The 20,693-nt window shown below is 39.2% G+C and overlaps 2 protein-coding genes across 2 annotated transcripts; both read left to right on the plus strand.

Annotated features, from left to right (window-relative positions):
• Positions 1–14,174: 14,174 nt before the first annotated feature.
• Positions 14,175–18,852, plus strand: LOC126379777 (titin). The gene is made up of 3 exons (XM_050028652.1): positions 14,175–14,323; positions 14,620–16,065; positions 17,154–18,852. The coding sequence occupies exons 1-3, from the start codon at positions 14,254–14,256 to the stop codon at positions 18,737–18,739; spliced, it is 3,102 nt and encodes a 1,033-aa protein (XP_049884609.1). The 5' UTR covers positions 14,175–14,253; the 3' UTR covers positions 18,740–18,852.
• Positions 18,853–18,955: 103 nt separating this feature from the next.
• Positions 18,956–20,691, plus strand: LOC126379780 (cytosol aminopeptidase-like). Its single transcript, XM_050028655.1, has one exon. The coding sequence runs from the start codon at positions 18,966–18,968 to the stop codon at positions 20,586–20,588; it is 1,623 nt and encodes a 540-aa protein (XP_049884612.1). The 5' UTR covers positions 18,956–18,965; the 3' UTR covers positions 20,589–20,691.
• Positions 20,692–20,693: the final 2 nt, after the last annotated feature.

Genomic DNA, 20,693 nt, shown 5'->3' on the forward strand with positions numbered 1-20,693 from the left:
CAACAATATTATTTTCAATTCCATACATATGTGTTACCCTAACTAACATCCTTCATATCCTATGGATATGAAATTTCGGATCTGGAAACGAATACGAAATTATTTTGGATTATCCGTTAGTTTTGGTTATAGAATATAGAGAATATAACATAAGCTTTCAACTATATTTTCAAAATTGTGTTTTTCAGGGGTACATCAATCGCAGGATGAACTAAGTGCCCACACTTCACCGAGCTTTTTGTTAGATAAATTGTATGGCTTTCCGCATGACTCGTTTTAAAATTGTATTGTAAGAAATCCCAAAATGATTGGCTAGTTACAAAACAAAAGAAAAAATAAACAATGTAGGGGAAGCGGTTCGGCTAGGCAAAACCTATCCGAAATTATCGATATGCGATACGATATGGAGGTCCATAACATCCCTGCCCCTGAGACAATTGTACAATGTGAGTACATACATACAAAACAAATCATGACATCGTGGATCTATGTATTGTGTCAACAAGTATCAATCCATAAATATCCCGATGCGTCACAGGATCGTCACTAAAAACTTGTCGCCTAACATATTGATTCATCGGACATATCGCTGCTATAAGCAAGAGGAATTATTCTTGTAAATAATCGTGAGATCACTCATGCGCATGACGCATATTTGCGTGTATATTTTTGGGCTGAAAAGCAAGCGCAAGTCAGAGGAGCTGAATTAGCTGTGAAATAGCACATATGTACGTGTTATTCACCATTGCAGTTAGTCTTCACAATATGCATTTCATTCCAAATTTGTTTTTTTATTACAGTCCAGAGAGCCTAGACTAGCTATAGTTATCTTACTTAATATAATAATAACAAGGAATATAGTAATGCTGATGAGTCTGCTACTTACAAAAAAAAATAACCCAAGGGTAAACAGAACAAATATTCCCGAAGCTACCAATGATGTAAGTGCTATATTTGAAATACCTACGTGACTGAAAATCAGGACCCATGTAAAAGAAATATTTAAAATATATTTCTAGTATGTTACACTGAAATCATCTCATCACATAAAAGCTTTTTTAAACTGGAGATCACATCTGAAAGTGCCATCTGCACTGAAATACAATTTGTCATGAGCGTTGACGTCAGAAAGTTGTATAGCTTTCCCCTTTTTCCATAAATATTTTTAGAATTCAAATCGCAAGTGACCTACTTTCACATACTTACCTTCATTTCATTTGCAAAATTGTACAGGGTAGATATATGATGAGTATATTGATAAACATATTTCACCTTATACAGGATGTTAATGACATCATAACGAACCCTGAGGGGCATCCCCCTCAGACCATGATTCTGAGTTAATATAAAGTGGAATTATCAGTCGGAAAATTCTTTTTTTTTTTTTGTTGTCTGTAACTACATTGCATTTAATGTTCTTATTGGAAAATTAATTTATATTATTTTCTTATTTATTAGATTAGAAACAGCACAGGTCGGAGAGTTGTGAAGTAAGGCATTTACCCAGCAGTGGGACACGACGACGGGCTTGATAAGATATTTTTAGTTTTTTGAGAAAAAAAGGAAAACAACTGTCTGACGTCAATACTCATGAAAAATTTATTTCAGTGCAAATTTTGCTTTTAAAAACCTTTTGCGAAAATGTATGATGATAAGTCCTTGCTTAATTTCAAAGGAAACTCAGGTTATTTTTCATGCGTTTAATGCAGCATAATAGAAAGTTGTAGTGAGAATTGCCTACTGTTAGATAATGAGAGCGCGCTTTATTTCCCCGTCTCCGACTTGTTTGTAAAGATGCATTCCCATTGCCTTGTGAAAACGTGCTCATCGATAACATTAAATAAAACCAACAAAACATGTCTAAGAAATGTATATTGCCTTCTGAAATGCCAGATAAGTACTTAATACAAAAACCATTTCTAAGTACATACTTTCTGTTGTCTTGTCATTTGAAATCTTAATCATGCAGTCAGGTGCAGTCTTAACATATTACTGTAACACGCCTTAAACACACTAAAATGGTCTAAAATGGAATAAGGATTGCATCAATTAGTGTCTCACTAATTTATGACGACCACTTGGCGGTCGCCCAGAGACGGGTTATGGTCGTCGGGAATGAGTGTAATCCTATGTTTAGTTTTATATTCACATAAAAACGACTGACACAGACTAGAACATACTCGTGCCAAAAACAACGCAAAAAAATTGGTCATTGGATCACAATAGTGCGGGCAACTGGAGATGTGTGTTGGCGGAGTCCAGAGCTATTTCGGAACTCGACTGCAGGCAGGTAGCTTGGAATTATGCGATGCGAGTCACTAGGTGAGCGAGATATTAAAAGCACGTCTATATTAATACCACTGATGTTCGCAAGATCGCATCGAATTACCTGAGTGGGACGCTTCGTGTTTAAAGCAAAATTAAACAAAAAGAGGAATCTTTGGAAAAAAGAAAGTCAAAGGAATTCCGAAGTCTGCAATAAGTATAATATTATATTGAATCAAAAGTTATATATATACCTACATCATGAGCACACGCAATATTGCAGTCAGAAGAGAAGATAATTATGTGAAAGTACTTAATATCAACCGGAGGGGGAATGGATCATACTCCACCACGCTGCTCCACTGCGGGTTGGTGGAGGTGTTTTTACAGCACATATAATTAATTAATAATTTATGGAAAGATTAATGACAAATCATAGCTTTACTTTTTTCTTTACAGTTCAGAAAAGTCTTGATGTCCTCCGCTGGTACAAAGTATGTCCGAAAAAGAGGTCACCAGTATTGCGTAAAAGTTTAGTCACTGAATACCAACAGGTTATAGTCACCGGTGCTGAAGTCAGCCGTCCGTGGGCGAACTGTTTTCCTCTCCTCCGAGAATATCGACCACCTACAGGCAAATGCTGCCAAGTACTCGATTTCGTAAAACACACTGCAGTTTACATCCCAATTGATTTTTCTTTAAACCTTTGACTTCAATTGGACAGTGCTATAAAATAAACCGACAGTATCAGAAAAGATTATTTCTACCAATCTTCCCCAAACAGGAAAAAACTGTCGTTAAGGCTTAAAACTTATATTATAGTCTTTGCCATAAAAAATATACATCAGCTTTACGCACCTAATAAAAATGACAATAATCTCTACTACGAGTTAACAATAAAGTCAAAAATGGTTGAAACTGAAATAATTTATGGATTCGACCTCCAAATATATTTGGGTTAAAATTAAAACATCAATCGACTATTGTATTTTAACTTGTCTGACATTGATACTTTTGAACTGCAAAATTATATAATTTATTCTTGTTTCAGCAGCACAAAACATTAATGTGTAAGAAATACCAAGAAGTATCATAAAAATATTATGATCATAATTGCAACTGGGTAAGCTTTGGAATTTAGAGTGTATGTCCTCAAAGAATAAACTGGGTCACATTGACGACAGTTGGTATGTGTTTTTTAAAGTATCTTTTAATGTTGTTATCCAATCTACAATGTTTTTATGAATTTAGCACAGCAAGATTCAGTTTAACAAAACTCCTACAAGAACAAGAATATCCACAACCGTCAACGACAAAACTGCACATCACAACTTGCTGGAATATCAAATATAGGATTTCTTATAAATTTCAATTAACGCGGAGTCATATACAGAAACGCCGATCAATATTTTCCGCTGTCAAAATGATGGAAACTTTCATTTAAGGTCATCATTTTGTAAATATAGCGATCCATTTGTGATGTTACAATTTTATTATATATTAGATGTCCCTAGAAGGTAGCTAGGAATTATCCGCATATTAAATGTTCTGTTCTATTATAGGCGAATACACCTCCGAAAGATCTGATATTGCATATTTGCATGTATAAATACATACATTTTATCATCCGCAACCTTGTCGTTGAGTATTTCGGTCTCCGACAACTAGAATAGGTTAAGAATAAAATAAATGAGAACTTACTGTAGTTTGCTTTTGCTTTAAATTTTACATTGGTGTTGATGCTGAGCCACCATTTTATTTTGTTATAAGTTGTGCCTATCATTTTCGTTTCTGCCGAAAAGGAAAGGGATGGGTAATCGTCAGCCTAACACAAATATGGAACACATGTCAATTTCAGGCAGGATCCTAAAACATCTTTTAAAATTTTAACGTTGGCTTATTACCCGATAGACTTACGTTGACAGCACACGTCAAACAGGTTGCATACCAGCGAGATGTCTATTTGATTCGCCCGTGTTATTGGTTCATCATCATCATCATCAGCTCATTAACGTTCCCACTGCAGGGGCACGGGCCTTCCCTATAGATGGATACGGAGATCGGGCCTTAAGCCACCACGAGGGCCCAGTGCAGATTGGTGGTTACTAACGACTGTTAATGCAGCCGGGACCAACGGCTTAACGTGCCTTCCGAAGCACGGAGGAGCTCGAGATGAAAACTTTTTTTTGTGGTCACCCATCCTATGACCGGCCTTTGCGAAAGTTGCTTAACTTCAACAATCGCAGACCGAGCGCGTTTACCGCTGCGCCACCGAGCTCCTCATACATTATTGGTTCATACACGCACTTATTTTATCATTAACAGCTGTAAAACATCCGTCCCTTTTCTTTTAGGCGGATAAGAAAATTACAGACTGCATTTATAACATAATAAAATAAAATAAAATAAAACAGAATTAGAGGTGTTTGCTGAAATCAGCACCAGCATAATAAAAATTAAAATATTTAAGTGTACACAATGTACGTTAATCGCTAACCTGTAGATAATTAGAATGGGTTTCCCTTTGGTTGGAATGTCCTCCATACTTAGTCGTTTCTGTAGTGAGTCAGTTATGCAGATAACACATACCATGCACTCAGAATCTTTACCATAGAAAATCCATAACAAGAATCACGTGGGCTTTGCTTGCTTGTAGAAAGGTTCCCAGATAAGGCCTAAGCCTATCTCCAGCGAAATCGTAAAGACGCGCTTGGGCGAATTCAAAGTGCCCTCAAAATTAATGGAAATGTAGCTGTAAATCGACAGAAAATTTATAGGGCAGTAAAACAATAATTGGTCGAGTATACAGTTCAGTAATGCGCTTTCATTGTGATTTCGCATCCATTATGAAAATAATAACAAGATGCGTGTGGCACGTCTCTGCTCCACCGATCTGTCGACAGCTGCCAAGAATGTTAACGCAAAGAAAACCCGCTTCTTTGTGAAACCACAGATTGTCTACCTATTACTGTTGATTTCGCTAGTTTCGGCGAACGAGACTAAGATAACATCCTGGTGCATGCTCGCCTCGAAATGTTCGTGTACGCGGTGGCGTCCGGAAGTCGGGTCGCACCTTTCCCTCAAAAATGTGCGATGGGAGCGATGGCTGGCTTTCGCGTCAACTCGTGATCGGGTGCTGCGTATGTGGACAGGCCTGCTTCTGTCAGGGAGCTCATAAAACACTGTTTCTGTGATAAAGTCACATAAACTCTTTATGTTTCACTTTCCTTCCACCGACTGTAATTGGAATACCATTGTATTTAAGTCTATAAATTATGTAATACAAACTGGATTAAAAGAAAACAAAGGAAAACATGAAACAGTAGGACTAGGGCCCTGTGCTGGGAGGTTTTCTGGCCACGTCTTTCCCTCAGCGTTACAGATTCCGATGTGGTAGTAGTTTTACAGCTAGTTACATAATATGTAATTTAATTATGTTTGACGTTCAAAAAGCGCTAACTTTGTAAGCCAATTTTGAAAAATAAATATTTTTGAATTTTTTGAATTTTGAATTTTCCTTTCCGTATTAAAAATAGCCAACTCCACGGTGTGGCCTGGAGTACTAATCGAAACTTGGGAGAAATTAAAGGCTGTTTCTTCCAAATGTTTAAAGCCCTACTTGAGACTTAATAATCCCTAACTTAACATTGATTATATATATATTGATCTTTATCAATCATAGGTAAAACATGTTTTTGCTCTTGCCAAGTTCGTTGTTTATATCTCCTGTTAACCTACCGGCCGAGGTTGTTCAGGTGACGCGAGAGCTGGAACTCGTTAATTTTAGATATTTCTTGCATTCCTGATGTTATCACAGAAAATTTAAAAGTAGAGGAAAGTACATACAGGAACCCCGTAAGGGCACTACAACATAGTCAACACAAGTTGATTTACTAAACTTAAAATTTAATGCATAATGAAAAGAGAAAACGGAGAACAAAAATAATCATGTTTAAATTAAAAAAATACGTACCTACATTTCTCTATTAGTACCTAACAGATTCGTTAAAAATCTCCTGCAGCGTATAGAACGATTTTTAAATTGAGTATTTTTAACGACATTTTGAATAGATGTATTTTGTTTATAACAGTTATGAATTTAGGTAATTTGTTGTATATTCTAACGGACTAGACTGAGGGCCGGAGTCTACAAATTTTAAATGGGAAGGGAGTTTGACCAGTGCGTTCCGAGGTCTTAAATTATTTGGTTGAGTATATTGGAGGCATGTTCTTGTTATTCCTAATGAAAATATACACTCGAGTATGTAGCGTGATGTTAAGGTTTCGATTTCATATTTGATAAAAAAAATGTGACAGCTTGTCCTTTGTCCTATATTAGCTAGAATTCTTATATATTTTTTTATAGCATGAATAAGTCAGTTGCATCTGTACTATTGCCCCAAAAGTTTTACCATAGCGTAGCCAACTGTGCGCATAAGTATGGTATGCACAGGTTGCTGTTTGCAAGTCTGTGGTTCTTTATTTAATTCATACAATGCATAAATGTAACTGGACAACTTACTTGATATTTTGTGAAATAATATTACATTCAAATGACCTTATTTACGACCATGATGAAAAAATTCCTTACGATCGTGCGAAAATGGGTCGCTGACGGAAATAAGTGCGTGCTCCTGCAAGCCCGGATTATGTTACAACTAGGCTATAACATAGTTTGTCCTCGCTACCGAGGAGTGTCCAATTTCAACAAATCTGCTTTCATTAGACACTTGCGTAAGAATATTATTTTTCGGCCAAGTAGTTAATGCCATATGCGGCAAATCACGTGAAAAAAGTTTGAATATTAAGACACCTCAAACTTAATACAACATTCAAACAGACGAATTTTTAAGGAGTGACTTAAGTCCAACCATGGACTACCTAATGATGAAAAAAATACCAACTTTTCCTTAGTCGGCACCAAATAGAAATAAGTAATTAGAACAGATAATTTCAACTGAAATGTATAAAGGAATTTAAATCACGAAGTTTTTCTACACCTAGCTAGACTCACGATCTAATGTTTGCTAAATGCTACTACTAAGTTGTCAACTATTAAGTTGACACAAGAAAAATTAAGCATTGAAATAGTTGATATCTCATAAGTTCTGATATCTTTCGTAACAGACACAACACACGCCCTTAATTACTATAGGAGTGGGCACGGACGAGGCCACAACTCGGCAGAAGAAAACATGCAGCCATACTTGGTTATAAATATCCATTTTAGGAAAAATGGATATGATGTACCACAATGGTAAAAGGTTACCAGCTCGCCGCGTCCATGTTAATTTATATTAAGTTGGATAGAGCATTTCTTAATTAGCATACATTTAAAGACCTTGAACAAGTGGCAGAAATTACGCACCTCTGTCGCCAATAGAGTATTCCCTGTTTCATTCCTTGTGATACAGTAGGTGGCAGGAAAAAGAAGGATAATGGGATGATCTTTATGACGGTCCATACCCCCTCCGATTGATTGAAAGGAGGCCTGTGCCCAGCAGCGGGACAGCAGATTATGATTATGATGATCTTTATGATGCTCAGGCAGTTATTAAGCACTCAAAGTAATGTTACAAGGTTTTCTGTCCAGAACCAATTCTAGATTCATCATTGAATTATAATCTCACTAACATTGGAAAATTGCCCGTTTACTTGGCATTTGTTCAAAATATTTTGCGTTGTTGTAAAGTGCCGGTCTATAACTATTTTAAAGATTTGTCACGAAAGTATTCGAAAACTAAACTTGACAAACTTTGTTACAGTATTTAGCGGGAATAATTAATATTCATACACTCTTCGATCCCGCTTTTTAGCATGACGGTATTGACGTACTTTCTGTATTTCTACCCCGTTTTCAGAGGAAGAAAGCATTTTCCGAATAGGTATAGTATAAATGTAAGGAATTATCTGTGCGGCAACGAATTTATCTTACAAGAGTTGCAGTATTCGTTTACTTTGTAGATTTTTTCGTAGTGTGTTTTAATAGCGACGATTATTTTTTAAGATATTAATACATTACGAAACCTATGGTTACCTATATGATATTGTATAAAGTTCAATATTAAAAAGGTTGAAAGTTGTCATAATATAGGTAAATAAAAGTAACAATATGGGCTACGGGATCACATCGCACTGATACACTAACAAATACAGGATTTCAACAGTCCAAAGCAACTTGCTACGAATAAAAGTACTCTGAGCAATGGCAGTATAACGTCGATTTCATATTGATTGCCGAAACGATCCTGATCCAAATAATCTAAGAATAACTCTACTGTTACAACACACGCAATCTAAACCCGAACATCGTTAGTTATAATTTATCTAGCGAATACATTCAAACCAGTAATAACAGTAATGAAATTGGTTACTTAAGATGAAATATCTACATTAAATATGATACCGGTCTCAATAAATAGTCGAGAAATAGTAAAGAAAAGTTAGTTGTTTAATTATATATGTTAGCTACACCTATCTAACAGAAATACCTATCTTAGAGGAAAGTTAGCCAAGTACCATGAACAAACTTTAGTTAAAGCCAAGTAATGGTTGTTGTCCGAGGCAAATAAATAAGTTACTTCAATACCGGGATGTTCTTGTCTCAGGCAAGACTAGATACTGATACTCAGAGATCGCGAAAGAGTTTCATTACCCGCTCACAGTAGATCAACACAGTGAAGTAGGTACACTTCGAACGGGTTAAAATGTCCCATCGAAGCAATTCATCTAAAAAAGCCATATTGCAATTTGACATTTGCGCATATAAAAGTAAGTGCGCAATGCAAACAGACGTCAAATAGCATTATTCCTTTTTTAGATTAATTGCTTCGATGTGGCCTTTTTAACCCCCCTAGGTAAGTTATGTACTTTAGTTTTCACAAAAGGAAATGTAGGAGTTTTGTTACAAGGACCGTATGGTACATATAAGAGAACGGAACACGCCTAGCGGTGTGATGTTTCAACGTCGAGGAAGCTATCCAAAAACCTCACAGATTAACCAGGATACTCAATCCTGGGGCCAACGTTCAAACAGGTTTGACCTGGTGATACTTGAAAGAACGAAAGAAAACAGAAAAATACCTACTTGCGTGCACTATCTATCGATACTCTACTATTCTACTTTCACCACCACTGGGACAAACATAAAATCGGGAAACTTTAAGCATAATTACAGCCTGTTGACGTTTTGTCCTAAAGCACCTAATTATGGTAGTGTAGAGTGTAGGTTATTCTAATACTTAATCGCTGATAATTAGTCCGACATGCACTTATATAATATTCGGACCCTAAATGATTGTCAGTTCGCGAGAATAATCCACCAAAATGTTACTATCCGTTTTCCTGTGATATTGTATCAACTTTGTATGAAAAACGGATCACCGTAACTTCCACGATTTCCCGGAAGCTGTTTGCTCAACCATTCTTGGAGTGCCTTAAGAAAGCCTTTTCCAAACCATGGAAATACAATAGACGCAATGTCACCTTGACGGTGAGTGGTGGTCCGTGGTCGGTATTCGAGCGTTGGCGATCATCCAGCGAGATGTAGGTCGAGCGCGATGCTTACCCATCCCTCTGACAAACATGTTTTTTGAGGTTTGCGCAATTTTATTAAACACTTTATTTCATCAGTCAACACAATATAAGCAGCAATGCTTATATTTAGCCAACCCAACCCTAATGCTGTAACTAAAGTATCTACCAAGCATCCTTAGCAAATCAAAACGAAAGTCAATAAAGAAAACTCAAAAAGATTTCGTGATGACCTTCAAACTGCCATAACATAGATGTTTAAAAGAAATAGCACCGACAGACATCATAGTACCACAATCTTATTTAATAAACAAGGGAGTTATGGAGTTTAGCTCGGAGCCAAAAACAAAACTGGCGTCCAGTGCGACTTGTGCCCCACATAATATAAATTATTACAAGTTATGCACTGGTTGATTAGCGTGTGGTGCGCATGCGTGACATCTAACAGATTTATACATGCACCTGTGCAAGTGAAAGTGTCATAATTGACTATTCATTATATGCTCATGCAGTCTCAGCGATGGGAACAATCGATACATATTGCATCTGATGTTTTAAGATGTTTTGCAATAAATAGTTGATGATAAATTCCGACAATATCTAAATATGATCTTCAAACTTTATTAAAAATAGATTTGCGTTTGATGAATCTCTCCTGGTTTGTTGTCTAGCGCCTAGGGATTGCAATCCGGAAAAACGGATCCGGTAATCCGGCATCATTTAATGGTTACCGGATCCGGTACCAATATACCGGATCCGAAGACCGGATGCGGTGCTAGCAGTTTGAGGGAAAATAATATAGCTGTTGCATGAGTAGGTACTTTAAAATGCGTTGTGCGTAGTGTTCATGCGTGCGAGTCGTTCGTCGCAATTTTTGCCATTCATTCGTTCGTCAGATTCATCAAATCATGATGGTATCTGTCATAATTTATAAATTCAAATTCAAAAATATCTATTCAGTAGGTAACATAGTTACACTTTGAATCGTCAATTTTTACATAACGAACGTCTCATCCGCCTAAAACTACTGCAGCTTCTCACAACCTGTATAGCCGGGGAAAAGAAGCTACAAGAAAAACCTCGGCACAGGGCCCTAGACGTTCTTTAAAAAAATAAAAATAAACATAAAATATTGGTATACAATTGAGTAATTTAGCTGCCTAATATCAGTTCTCAGACAGTTAATCCCATGCATTCATATCTTATAAATAATCACTATTTTGTAAAGTTTTTGTTTAACTACAGTCTTAAAACAGTTGAAAGGCAAATTCTGAATGTCAATGGGAATCTTATTGTAAAAACGTATACATTGCCCCTTAAAAGATTTAGTAATCTTATGTAATCGACTGACTTGTAAATACCTAAGTCGATTTTATATATTTGTGATTTATTTTTTATAAACTACCTACATATAAGTGCAGTGACACTTGATTAACTCACTTATTTTGTACTAAAAAGCGAAAATCATCTTGATTTAATCAATCCGGCCGGATCCAGTCGGACCCGGCCGGATTGATGGGAATCCGGTCGTATCCAGCCGGACTGAAAATGACGCCGGATTGCAATCCCTACTAGCGCCCTCTTAGGTCCATAATGAACGTTTGAATGTCAGAAGCGAGTAGCACTAATTAGTATACAGACGTGATAGAGCACTGTTAAAGCAATGAGGGACTTTCCAGGCTACGTTCCCCAAAAATAATATAGATAGCGCTGTTCAGATTTAACGGGATAATTACCTATTTTCTCATTACTAAATACATAATTATTCAAAAATACAATGCAATGGCAGAAGCATATTAATAGATTTGTTACTACTACTGCTACTACTATTATACTAACGTATTGCTTATATTGCTTCCCTTTATTTTGATTAGAATAATAATGGGTGAAAGATGTAATAAAAAGGGTTATCGTTTGTGCCCAAAAACAACGATAAAAAATGCATATGTCTCTTATCCATGAAACTGGAAGGTTAAACGAAGGAAAATCTTTTCTAGTTTTTAGTGGAACGTAGCCAGAAAAGCCTCTCATTGGTTGTTTGTGATAAGAGCACTCACCATATTCAGCATTTGTCATGAATAGAAATCACTAATTTGGCCTCTCACTGAAAATAACTCCTCCAGGCATCATACTTGGCGACATGGCTGGTTGGAAGGTAGTCGAAGCCTATCACCAGTACTTATGCTTTTTCTTTCAGCATCACGCACAATTGGACTCCCATCAGTGGAGCCTAGACTTCAATTGAACTCTTGCCTCAAATGGGCACACACAGTTGAAGATGGAAAACTGGGAATTTAATTTTCTACCCTGTACTGAATATATCTAACAACAACACTACTATCAACTTGGCTGGACATATCATCATCGTCATCAATTTAAGGGCCACGCTCTTGTCGGTGTCGCATTTTCCATGCCAGTCTATCAAAGGCCAATTCCTGCCTTTGCCTGGACATATACCGTATCTAGATTCAATATTCTTTATTTGCATACTATGACGGTGTACAAGTTGGTAAGTTACATATGAGTTTCATATCACAGACCATTTCGGGCACAAACAAATAGAAGTTTAAAATAGAGAAGAACGCTCTTCAAATTATAACGTCAGTATTAATAAGATATTCAGTAGTGCTGTAGCAACATTTGTTTTAATACAATTTTGACGCTTTTTGCTTCTTTTAATATGTTAGGCAGTTTATTATATGGTGGACAACACATATGGGCTAGAAGAACGTAGGGCCAGTCTAGATATAGGTAAATTTAATATTCTTTCATGACGAAATGTGTATTTTACAGGGAAGTCTTCGCGGTGTTTAACAAATCATGCTATTTACGAACAAATTTCTAAAATATATAGAGAAGGAAGCTTAAGCATTTTATGATTCCGGCAGTGACAGCTATCATTTTTAAGTTTGATTATTTTTTCTGTAGGATAAATAAAGCTGGTGTTTCGGTATTATTATGCCACAATATAATGCCGTAAGTAAACCATGAGAAAGCATTCGCATACTAAAGGGTAAGAGCAGTAGAAGTCTTTAGTTTATTTTTTAATTCAAAGGAGTGCCTACTTACTGAAAACAAAAACAGCGCAAGTACTACATTTATTATTTATGATCATTTGTGAGTGAGCAAACAAGTAATGACGAATCTGATCTATAGATAAAAGAGGACCACAGATCCTAAATGCTTCGCTGATCGTAGGTCAACGTACAGACACGACTGACTTCAACCACCTGTCTTTATAAAGTGTAACCAACTAAAAGCAACGATCGAAACTTAAAATGCATCTTTGAGATTATATCCAGTAGGTCAGTACTCTAAACAATTCCAACCATTTTCGAATGTATGATGCTTATACGCTAGATTCGACTTAATGAGTTTGAATTCATGTTTGCATTCTCAAATAACAATTTTACTAATACATAATAATACTAGAAAAAAAACACAGCACAATAAAAAATAATAATAAAGGAAAATATACAAAATCTATTCGAACATCCCTCCTCTCAGTGACCCCTGTACAAAAGTGCCCATAATGCTGGCCGCATTGCCTCGCTGGACGGCCAGAGAGAATCTTTGAATTAAAAAGGACCCGGACCGGGGATCTCCGCCTTTCTTATCCTCCGTCCAATATTGGATGATTGATATCATCTGGTTTCCAGGATTTGTGCTCGGACAATGACTATAGGCTCGCGTCCTATTAAATGGGACTTAAAACATACCTGACGAGGAAGTATTGCACTTATACATTATATATATTGCGCCTCTGCCTGCCCTTGCGGGAATACATGCGTGATGCTATGTTTGGTTATGTGATGTACGCTAGAATTTGCACAAATTACGAACAGCGTTTAAGCCCAGATGCTAGTGCAAATTGGAGTATTCTCTAAGTGGCAGTTGTTGATTTTAAGCTTTTTATGTGTAGGCCTATGCATGCGACCTCATTGACTAGTATTTTTAGTAACTCCCGACAATAACGCCACCTATACGTTCGTTTGTGTATCACTTCGGGAAGTACATTCGTCGATCTATAAACAAACTCCACCCAGAAAACAAGCTCACTCGAATTCAGCGTATTTTAGTCTTACAACTGAAACTCTGTTTCCACAACTAGATGGCGTTACAACCAACGATGATAAGTGTATAAGTTCCTTAAATCATTTCTTACCTCTCACTCCATTTAACATGGATTCATATTTTAATTTTCGCTTAATTGTCCAACAAACAACTGAAAACATTACATCAAATAATTAGCAGTGCCAATTATTTTGGATTTATGATCATCTTAATTCCTGTGCCAAAGGTCGTAACCCATCTTCGAACGTTAATGAAAAGCTATCGATCACACGGATCAAGATCGCATCCGGGCGGGCGCGCGGAGAGTTATTCCTAGCGCGGGGCGCGGCGCGGGGAACGCACGCAGGCGAGCTCAGTGTGTCGGCGCGCGCCGCCGCCGCCATGGGCAACCAACATTCCGCCTCACACGCAACTCTCAAGCCCCGAAAAAACGTTCACTGGAAGTCTGCAGGTAACTGCCATCATTCGCCACCGCTGAACCCCGCCAGCCGCTGCTGGCCCGACGGTCTAATCAGCCGCGCGAGGCCCCTGTCTCTGATTCTATTTTTAAAAAGATTGCGCGCTGCGATTCCTATAGCGTGGCACAACAAAACAAATCGTAAGACCGTCCGCGTTCATGTAACGATTATCACACGTCTAATTTTGTAAAGTGTTTTATGCCAAATGCTTCCTAACGGCACCGACGAAGTGGTCACCGACGACCGATTCTTTGCGGGTTGCTGACAGTATTGTGACTTGTTGTTCCAGGACGCCCGGCGGTGCCAGGAAAACCGGACATAATCCCAATCCTGTCGGATGATGAGCCGAACTCAATCACGCTGCGATGGGCGGCGGCAGCGCACGACGGCGGCGCGCCGCTGCAGGGCTACCAAGTGGAGTGCAACCGACTCGGGTCAGCCGAGTGGATCCGAACCTCACCGCCACTCGTATTGCGCCCCGAGTTAGTACTGACCGGTCTAGAGCCACCGCATCGTTATCAATTCCGAGTTGCTGCTATCAATGCGGTCGGCCGTTCCGACTACAGCGAACTCAGCGACGTCCTCAATGTCAGCTCCGACCGCGGCCTTCACGAACCACCAGTCTTCCTCCAGCATCTCGAAGATGTCACTGCTCTCGAGAACGATAAGACTGAGTTCCGAGTAACCTTCACTGGTGCTCCGGCTCCTACTATTGCTTGGTTTAAGGATGATTATGAAATCTTTAGTAGCCGACGGACGGCTATAACCACTACAGAATCATCTAGTGTGCTGCTCTTCCACCAAACTCTTGCCAGCGACGAGGGCGAAATAAAGTGCACAGCTACAAATCGTGCTGGACACGCAGTCACTAAGGCACACCTTGCGCTCGAGGCCGCGCCGAAGTTGCGCTATCCGCGCCAGTATGAGGATGGGTTACTTTACGAAATAAACGAAACTGTATTCTTGAAAACCACAATTGTGGGGAAACCGACGCCGACCGTGGAATGGCGGCACGATGGACAACCGATAATTCCCACCGAGAGAGTGGAAATCACCAATACGGCCAAATTTTCCATACTAAAGATCCACTCGGCGCGGAGAAGCGACCGTGGGGAGTATCAAATCCATGCGAGAAACATGATTGGAGAAGATACGGCCGCGTTTCTCGTCACGATAACCGCGCCACCAGACCCGCCGCGCCGCGTGTCAGTCGCGCGACAAGTCGACAAGTCTGTCACGCTGGACTGGGAGCCACCCGAAGATGACGGAGGCTGTCGAGTGGGCAATTATATAGTGGAATACTACCGCACTGGCTGGAACGTATGGCTGAAAGCTACTACGAGTCGAAAGACGAGTGTTACTCTTTTTGATCTTATTGAGGGTAGCGAATACCGATTTCGCGTCAAAGCTGAGAGTCCGTACGGAATGAGTGCGCCATCTGTAGAGTCGGCTCCAGTGCGCATTCCAGGCCGCGCGGTGGACATGGAGTTCTTAGCGGTCGAATCACGGATCATCAACGAAGAGCTGACGCGGGTGGAGGGCGAGGAGCCGAGGGTGTCTCCCGCGCCACGCCGCAAGCGTGCGCCCTCGCAGCAAGGCGCGGCGGCGACACTCGCGCCGCCCTCTGCGCCGCGCCGCCGCCGCAGCTTGTCTCCCGAACGGGACCGCGGGGGAAGCAACGAGTTCATGCTCGTACTCTACCCTGACCACAAGAAAGAATCCGCAGACAAAGCTGGTGAGAATTATTTTTTTCCTTATTTTCATCTACCCAACTAAATCCTGGAAAACTTTGGATACTGTTATTTTTTCTATATCCCATAAAAAAAGAGTCAAACCCCCTTGAGAAGAGTAACTCCCTTGTATATAACTAATGTTCCGAGATACCGTTGTTTTTCGTATACCCCATAAAATAAAAAGCGTCAAACCACAACTCCCTTGTGTATAAGTAATGTTCCGACATACTTCTAACTGTTTGCGCACTTTGTGAATGTTGTTTCCGGCTTTTGTGAATGTTAAGACAAGAGAGTTAGTTCCAAATTATAAAGGCTTCAGTATTATGTGGTGGTCAGAATGACATACAAACAGAAAATAACTTGCAGTCACACAAGGATGTAAGGAATATTTTTCCGTTACAATAATATTATAATTTAAAAGGAATTGATCTAACAATGGAAATACTAATTAATCAATATCGTTTTTTATTAGTTTGAATTCATATTTGATCATACATATTTTTTTACATCCCGTGGTTTCCATGACTTGTTAATAGCAATAGACTCGTTGCACGGGACATAAACATAGCTGGCGATGAGTCGGTGTACTGTACACCTCTGCTTGCCCCTTCGGGGTATACAGGCGTGTGGCGTGGCTATGTGTGTTACATTAAATCATAACAGCTCAAGCTTAGATATAGGTAGGTACGTTCATTAAAAAATATCGGGCGCGTTGTGGATGGAAGCCGGAACAGTGGTGTGTTATTTTTGGTCTATAAATACCGAGCTAGTTCAGCACAACCGCGCCGTCGCAACAAACGCTAACCCCGAATCCCGAAACCACAATAAACGACTGCAGTATTCGTATGGCTTTCTAAAATGAGATGCGACAGCGAGTTTTACTATTTGTGTTTCGAAATACGTTCAGAAGAAGCATAGCGAATTCAGTTTATATACAAAAATTGGCTTAGTGACTGAAAATTTCAAGAAAAGTAATGGACGAGGACAATTTAAAAGAAAAAATTAAATGCTTAGCGAAACTCTTCCTATTTGTAATTATAATTCTCGTTGTTTTATCGTTCGTGACAAGAATTTATTATTTCTATTTCAGAGAAAAGGAAATCATTTCAACTAGACCTAGAAGAAGCGCTGTCACCACCCCCGCTGTCGTTCTCTGCGCCCGAGCTCAGCGCGCGCTGCGCAGTCCCATTCAAAGCCTTGCGCTATGCCGTCAGCTCTACAGAACTGTTACATGAACGCGCCATGGCTCGATTCTACAAAGCTGTAGCACTAGAAGAAGAACACGCCAAACTCAAAGAAGCCAACAAAAAAGAAAACAACATTCCGTATAATACTAGACACGACCGCAACAACGAACAAATAAAATTAACACCTGAACCGGTCAAAGCACCAGAAATCTTCATCAAATCCGATTCCGTTGAGGATAAACAATATAAGTACAATTCTAGACAAGCCTCTCACGATTCTGAAGCCTCTGACAATAAATGGCAAATGTCATTCGATGAGGATTATACTGCTAGCACCGTATCTACGGATGGCGAATACTCGGAGGAAGAAGAGGAAGGTAGTCTAAATGGTGATTTGGACAGACGCGACTATAGCAACGATGAAGACACGTATCATCCTCGCGACAAACTCCCCTGGCCCTCTGTAAAAGAAGATGTCGAAGAGGAAGAAGAAGAGTCCGAAAGGGAACCTCTTAAACCTCTGCCATTACCAGATCCTAACTTTATTCCGAAACCCATACTTAAGCGCAGAGAAGCAGACATTCAAGAACCGAAAATAAAACAAGACAATGGAACGACAAACCCGACAGAGAAACAAAAAATCGAAGAAAAACCGAAGAAGGATGAGAAAATGGGTTTGTTTAAAAAATTCACGAAAATGCCTGTTCAAAAACCATTTCCATTCCCGAAAATATTGAAAAAGGTTGAACCTGATAAATCAGAGGCAGAACATACAGAAAATGAAATCCCCAAAGTAACAAAGAAAGAGGAAAAAATTGAAACGGAAGATAAAATTTGCGACGAGGGCCGAACTGTTATCGATTATTATGGTAGTATAGTAAAAGAATACGGTAGTCAAAAGAAGCCGGCAACTCAACTTTACCTTAATACTGAACAATTAAAAACTGTAGCAGAAAAACAACAACAGGAAAAGAAAGAAAAAGTAGGAGAGAAAAAAGTAACTAAACAAAAGAAAACTGTCAAGAAGAAAGCTACTCCCGATATAGCAACGCCTACAAAAACAAAAACTGCCAATTCAATAGAAAAACATGTCAAGACAAAACAACCTGTCAAAGTGAATAAAAATAAATTAGAAAAAAGTGATACTGAGAACACACCTAATGCACACGACAAATCGAATAAAGAACCGCTAAAGAAATATACACAGAAAGTACTTTTAAAGACGACAGAGCGAGCCACTATTGTTATTCCTATTGACTATAAAGAACTGGAAGAGAAAGCTAAAGAAAATGTAAGGTCGGCTATAGATTACGCAGTAGACGTGTGCCTGTTACTGCTTGCTTTTTGGGTATATTTCTTCAAAGATGAGAGGCTCGCGATTCCTTTCCTGACACTCATTATTTATCGTCAACTACAAGAGACTCTGCTAGACATCCCTCAGTGGATCCGGAGCCACACTCCAAGCTGGCTCAAGAAGAAAACTTCTTGACTATTTCCAAAAGACAAACTGTGTGATTTTTGATTGTGAACATTGTACGTTGTGTGATATTGTGATTACTTATTGTAATATTATATACTTACGCATACTTATAATTAATAATACCGAATTGTTTTAAAGAGTAAAATGCCCCAAATCCAGTTGGCGACGCCGTCAATAAGTTAATATAATATTTTCGAAAATCTGTTTTTTACAAAATTACTAGTTTAAATTGAAGATGTTTCTTTCACCTGCTACCAAATCATGTCGTCTGCTGTTTGCGCCGGGTATCCGTTTCGTGTCCCAATTCAGAATACAACAGAACGATTGCATTCCTTACGGACCACCTCGACGAACGAAACATCCAAATGCTTGCCCGAACCGTGACAGGGGTCTTGTTTTAGGAGTTTACTACAATGAAAACTTACCCGTCTCTGACAGAGCTATTCTCACCGCGAGCGCTGAGAAATATGATAAGGAAAATAATGGAAAGCTATGGAATTTACTAAAGCTCTCTCCCATCCCCCGACTTGGTGAGTGCAGAGTATTCTTCGACGTAGATCCTAAATTTGGATATATTGCTATTGCTGGGCTCGGTTCTGAATGCTTAGCGTTTAATAAGACTGAGAAACTTGATGAAAGTAAGGAAGCAATACGCATAGCTGCAGGAGTCGGTGCGAAAGCACTTCAACAGTTAAACCCTACAGTTATTCACGTGGAATCGTTCGGATGTGCAGAATCGGCCGCAGAAGGTGCCAGTCTAAGTGTCTGGCAGTTCAACGAGTTCAGAAGTCCTACAACGCTCCCTGTAATCAAACACCCCGTGTTACACCTTTACGATGACTGTGACTTTGAGGGATGGAAAATAGGTAAAGCGAAAGCGGAATCTCAAAACCTGGCCAGGTTTCTTCAAGAATTGCCCGCTAATATTTTAGACCCTACTGCTTTCGCCAAAATCGCTGTTGAACTTTTATGTGAATTAGATATTAATGTAGAAGTGAAAACAAAAGGCTGGGCGGCACACCGTGAGATGGGTGGTTTCGTAGCTATTGGAAAGTCCTCCATACAGCCACCACTGTACGTAGAAATTAGTTATTACGGTTCTAATGAGTGCGAACGTCCAATTGTACTAATAGGGAAAGGAGTCACATTCGATAGCGGGAGTTTGGATTTAAAGCCTCCAGAAGACTTGAGATACATGAAAGGCGACATGGCGGGAGCCGCCTGTGTGTTGTCCATAACAAGGGCCGCAGCAATATTAAAACTACCTGTTAATATCCGAGGCATATTACCCCTTTGCGAGCTTATGCCAAGCGGCAAAAGTCCTAAATTCGGTGACGTGATTTGCAGCGCCAACGGCAAGTCAATTCGTGTGCGGTTACCATCACGAGAAGGCAGACTACTGATCGCAGATAGCCTTGTTTATGCGCGGAACTACTGGCCTAAGTTCATAGTAGATATAGGAACAATGTCTAAGGAATTAATTGTTTCATTAGGTGGCGCGGCTTGCGGCTGCTATACTAACTCTGAAGAGTTGTTTAGTTACATAGAATCGGCGAGTAGCCAAACAGGTGACCGGATCTGGCGTATGCCGTTATGGAAGTTCTATGAGGACCGTGTCTTGGACTGCACGACCACCGATATAGCCAACACAGCCCGAAACAAATGGGGCGACTCACCTGACTGTGCAGCTTTTTTAAAACAATTTATATGTGATAGCAAATGGATACATTTAGATACGTATAACGTATCCTACACAAAAGGCAGAGACTTCCCTTACCTCGGTCGCGGCATGACAGGCCGTCCAACTCGCACCATCATTGAACTTCTCTACCAAATGTTAGCCGACGAAAGAATATAAACACCACATAAACAGCTGTATCTTGTACTTCTTGTATAGTGTTTGTCCGTAAGAAACAAATTTTCGAGATTTAACCGTATGTGGAAATAAACCTTCTAACAAGGT

Source organism: Pectinophora gossypiella, chromosome Z (genome assembly GCF_024362695.1).
Source record: "Pectinophora gossypiella chromosome Z, ilPecGoss1.1, whole genome shotgun sequence".
NCBI classification, from domain to species: domain Eukaryota; kingdom Metazoa; phylum Arthropoda; class Insecta; order Lepidoptera; family Gelechiidae; genus Pectinophora; species Pectinophora gossypiella.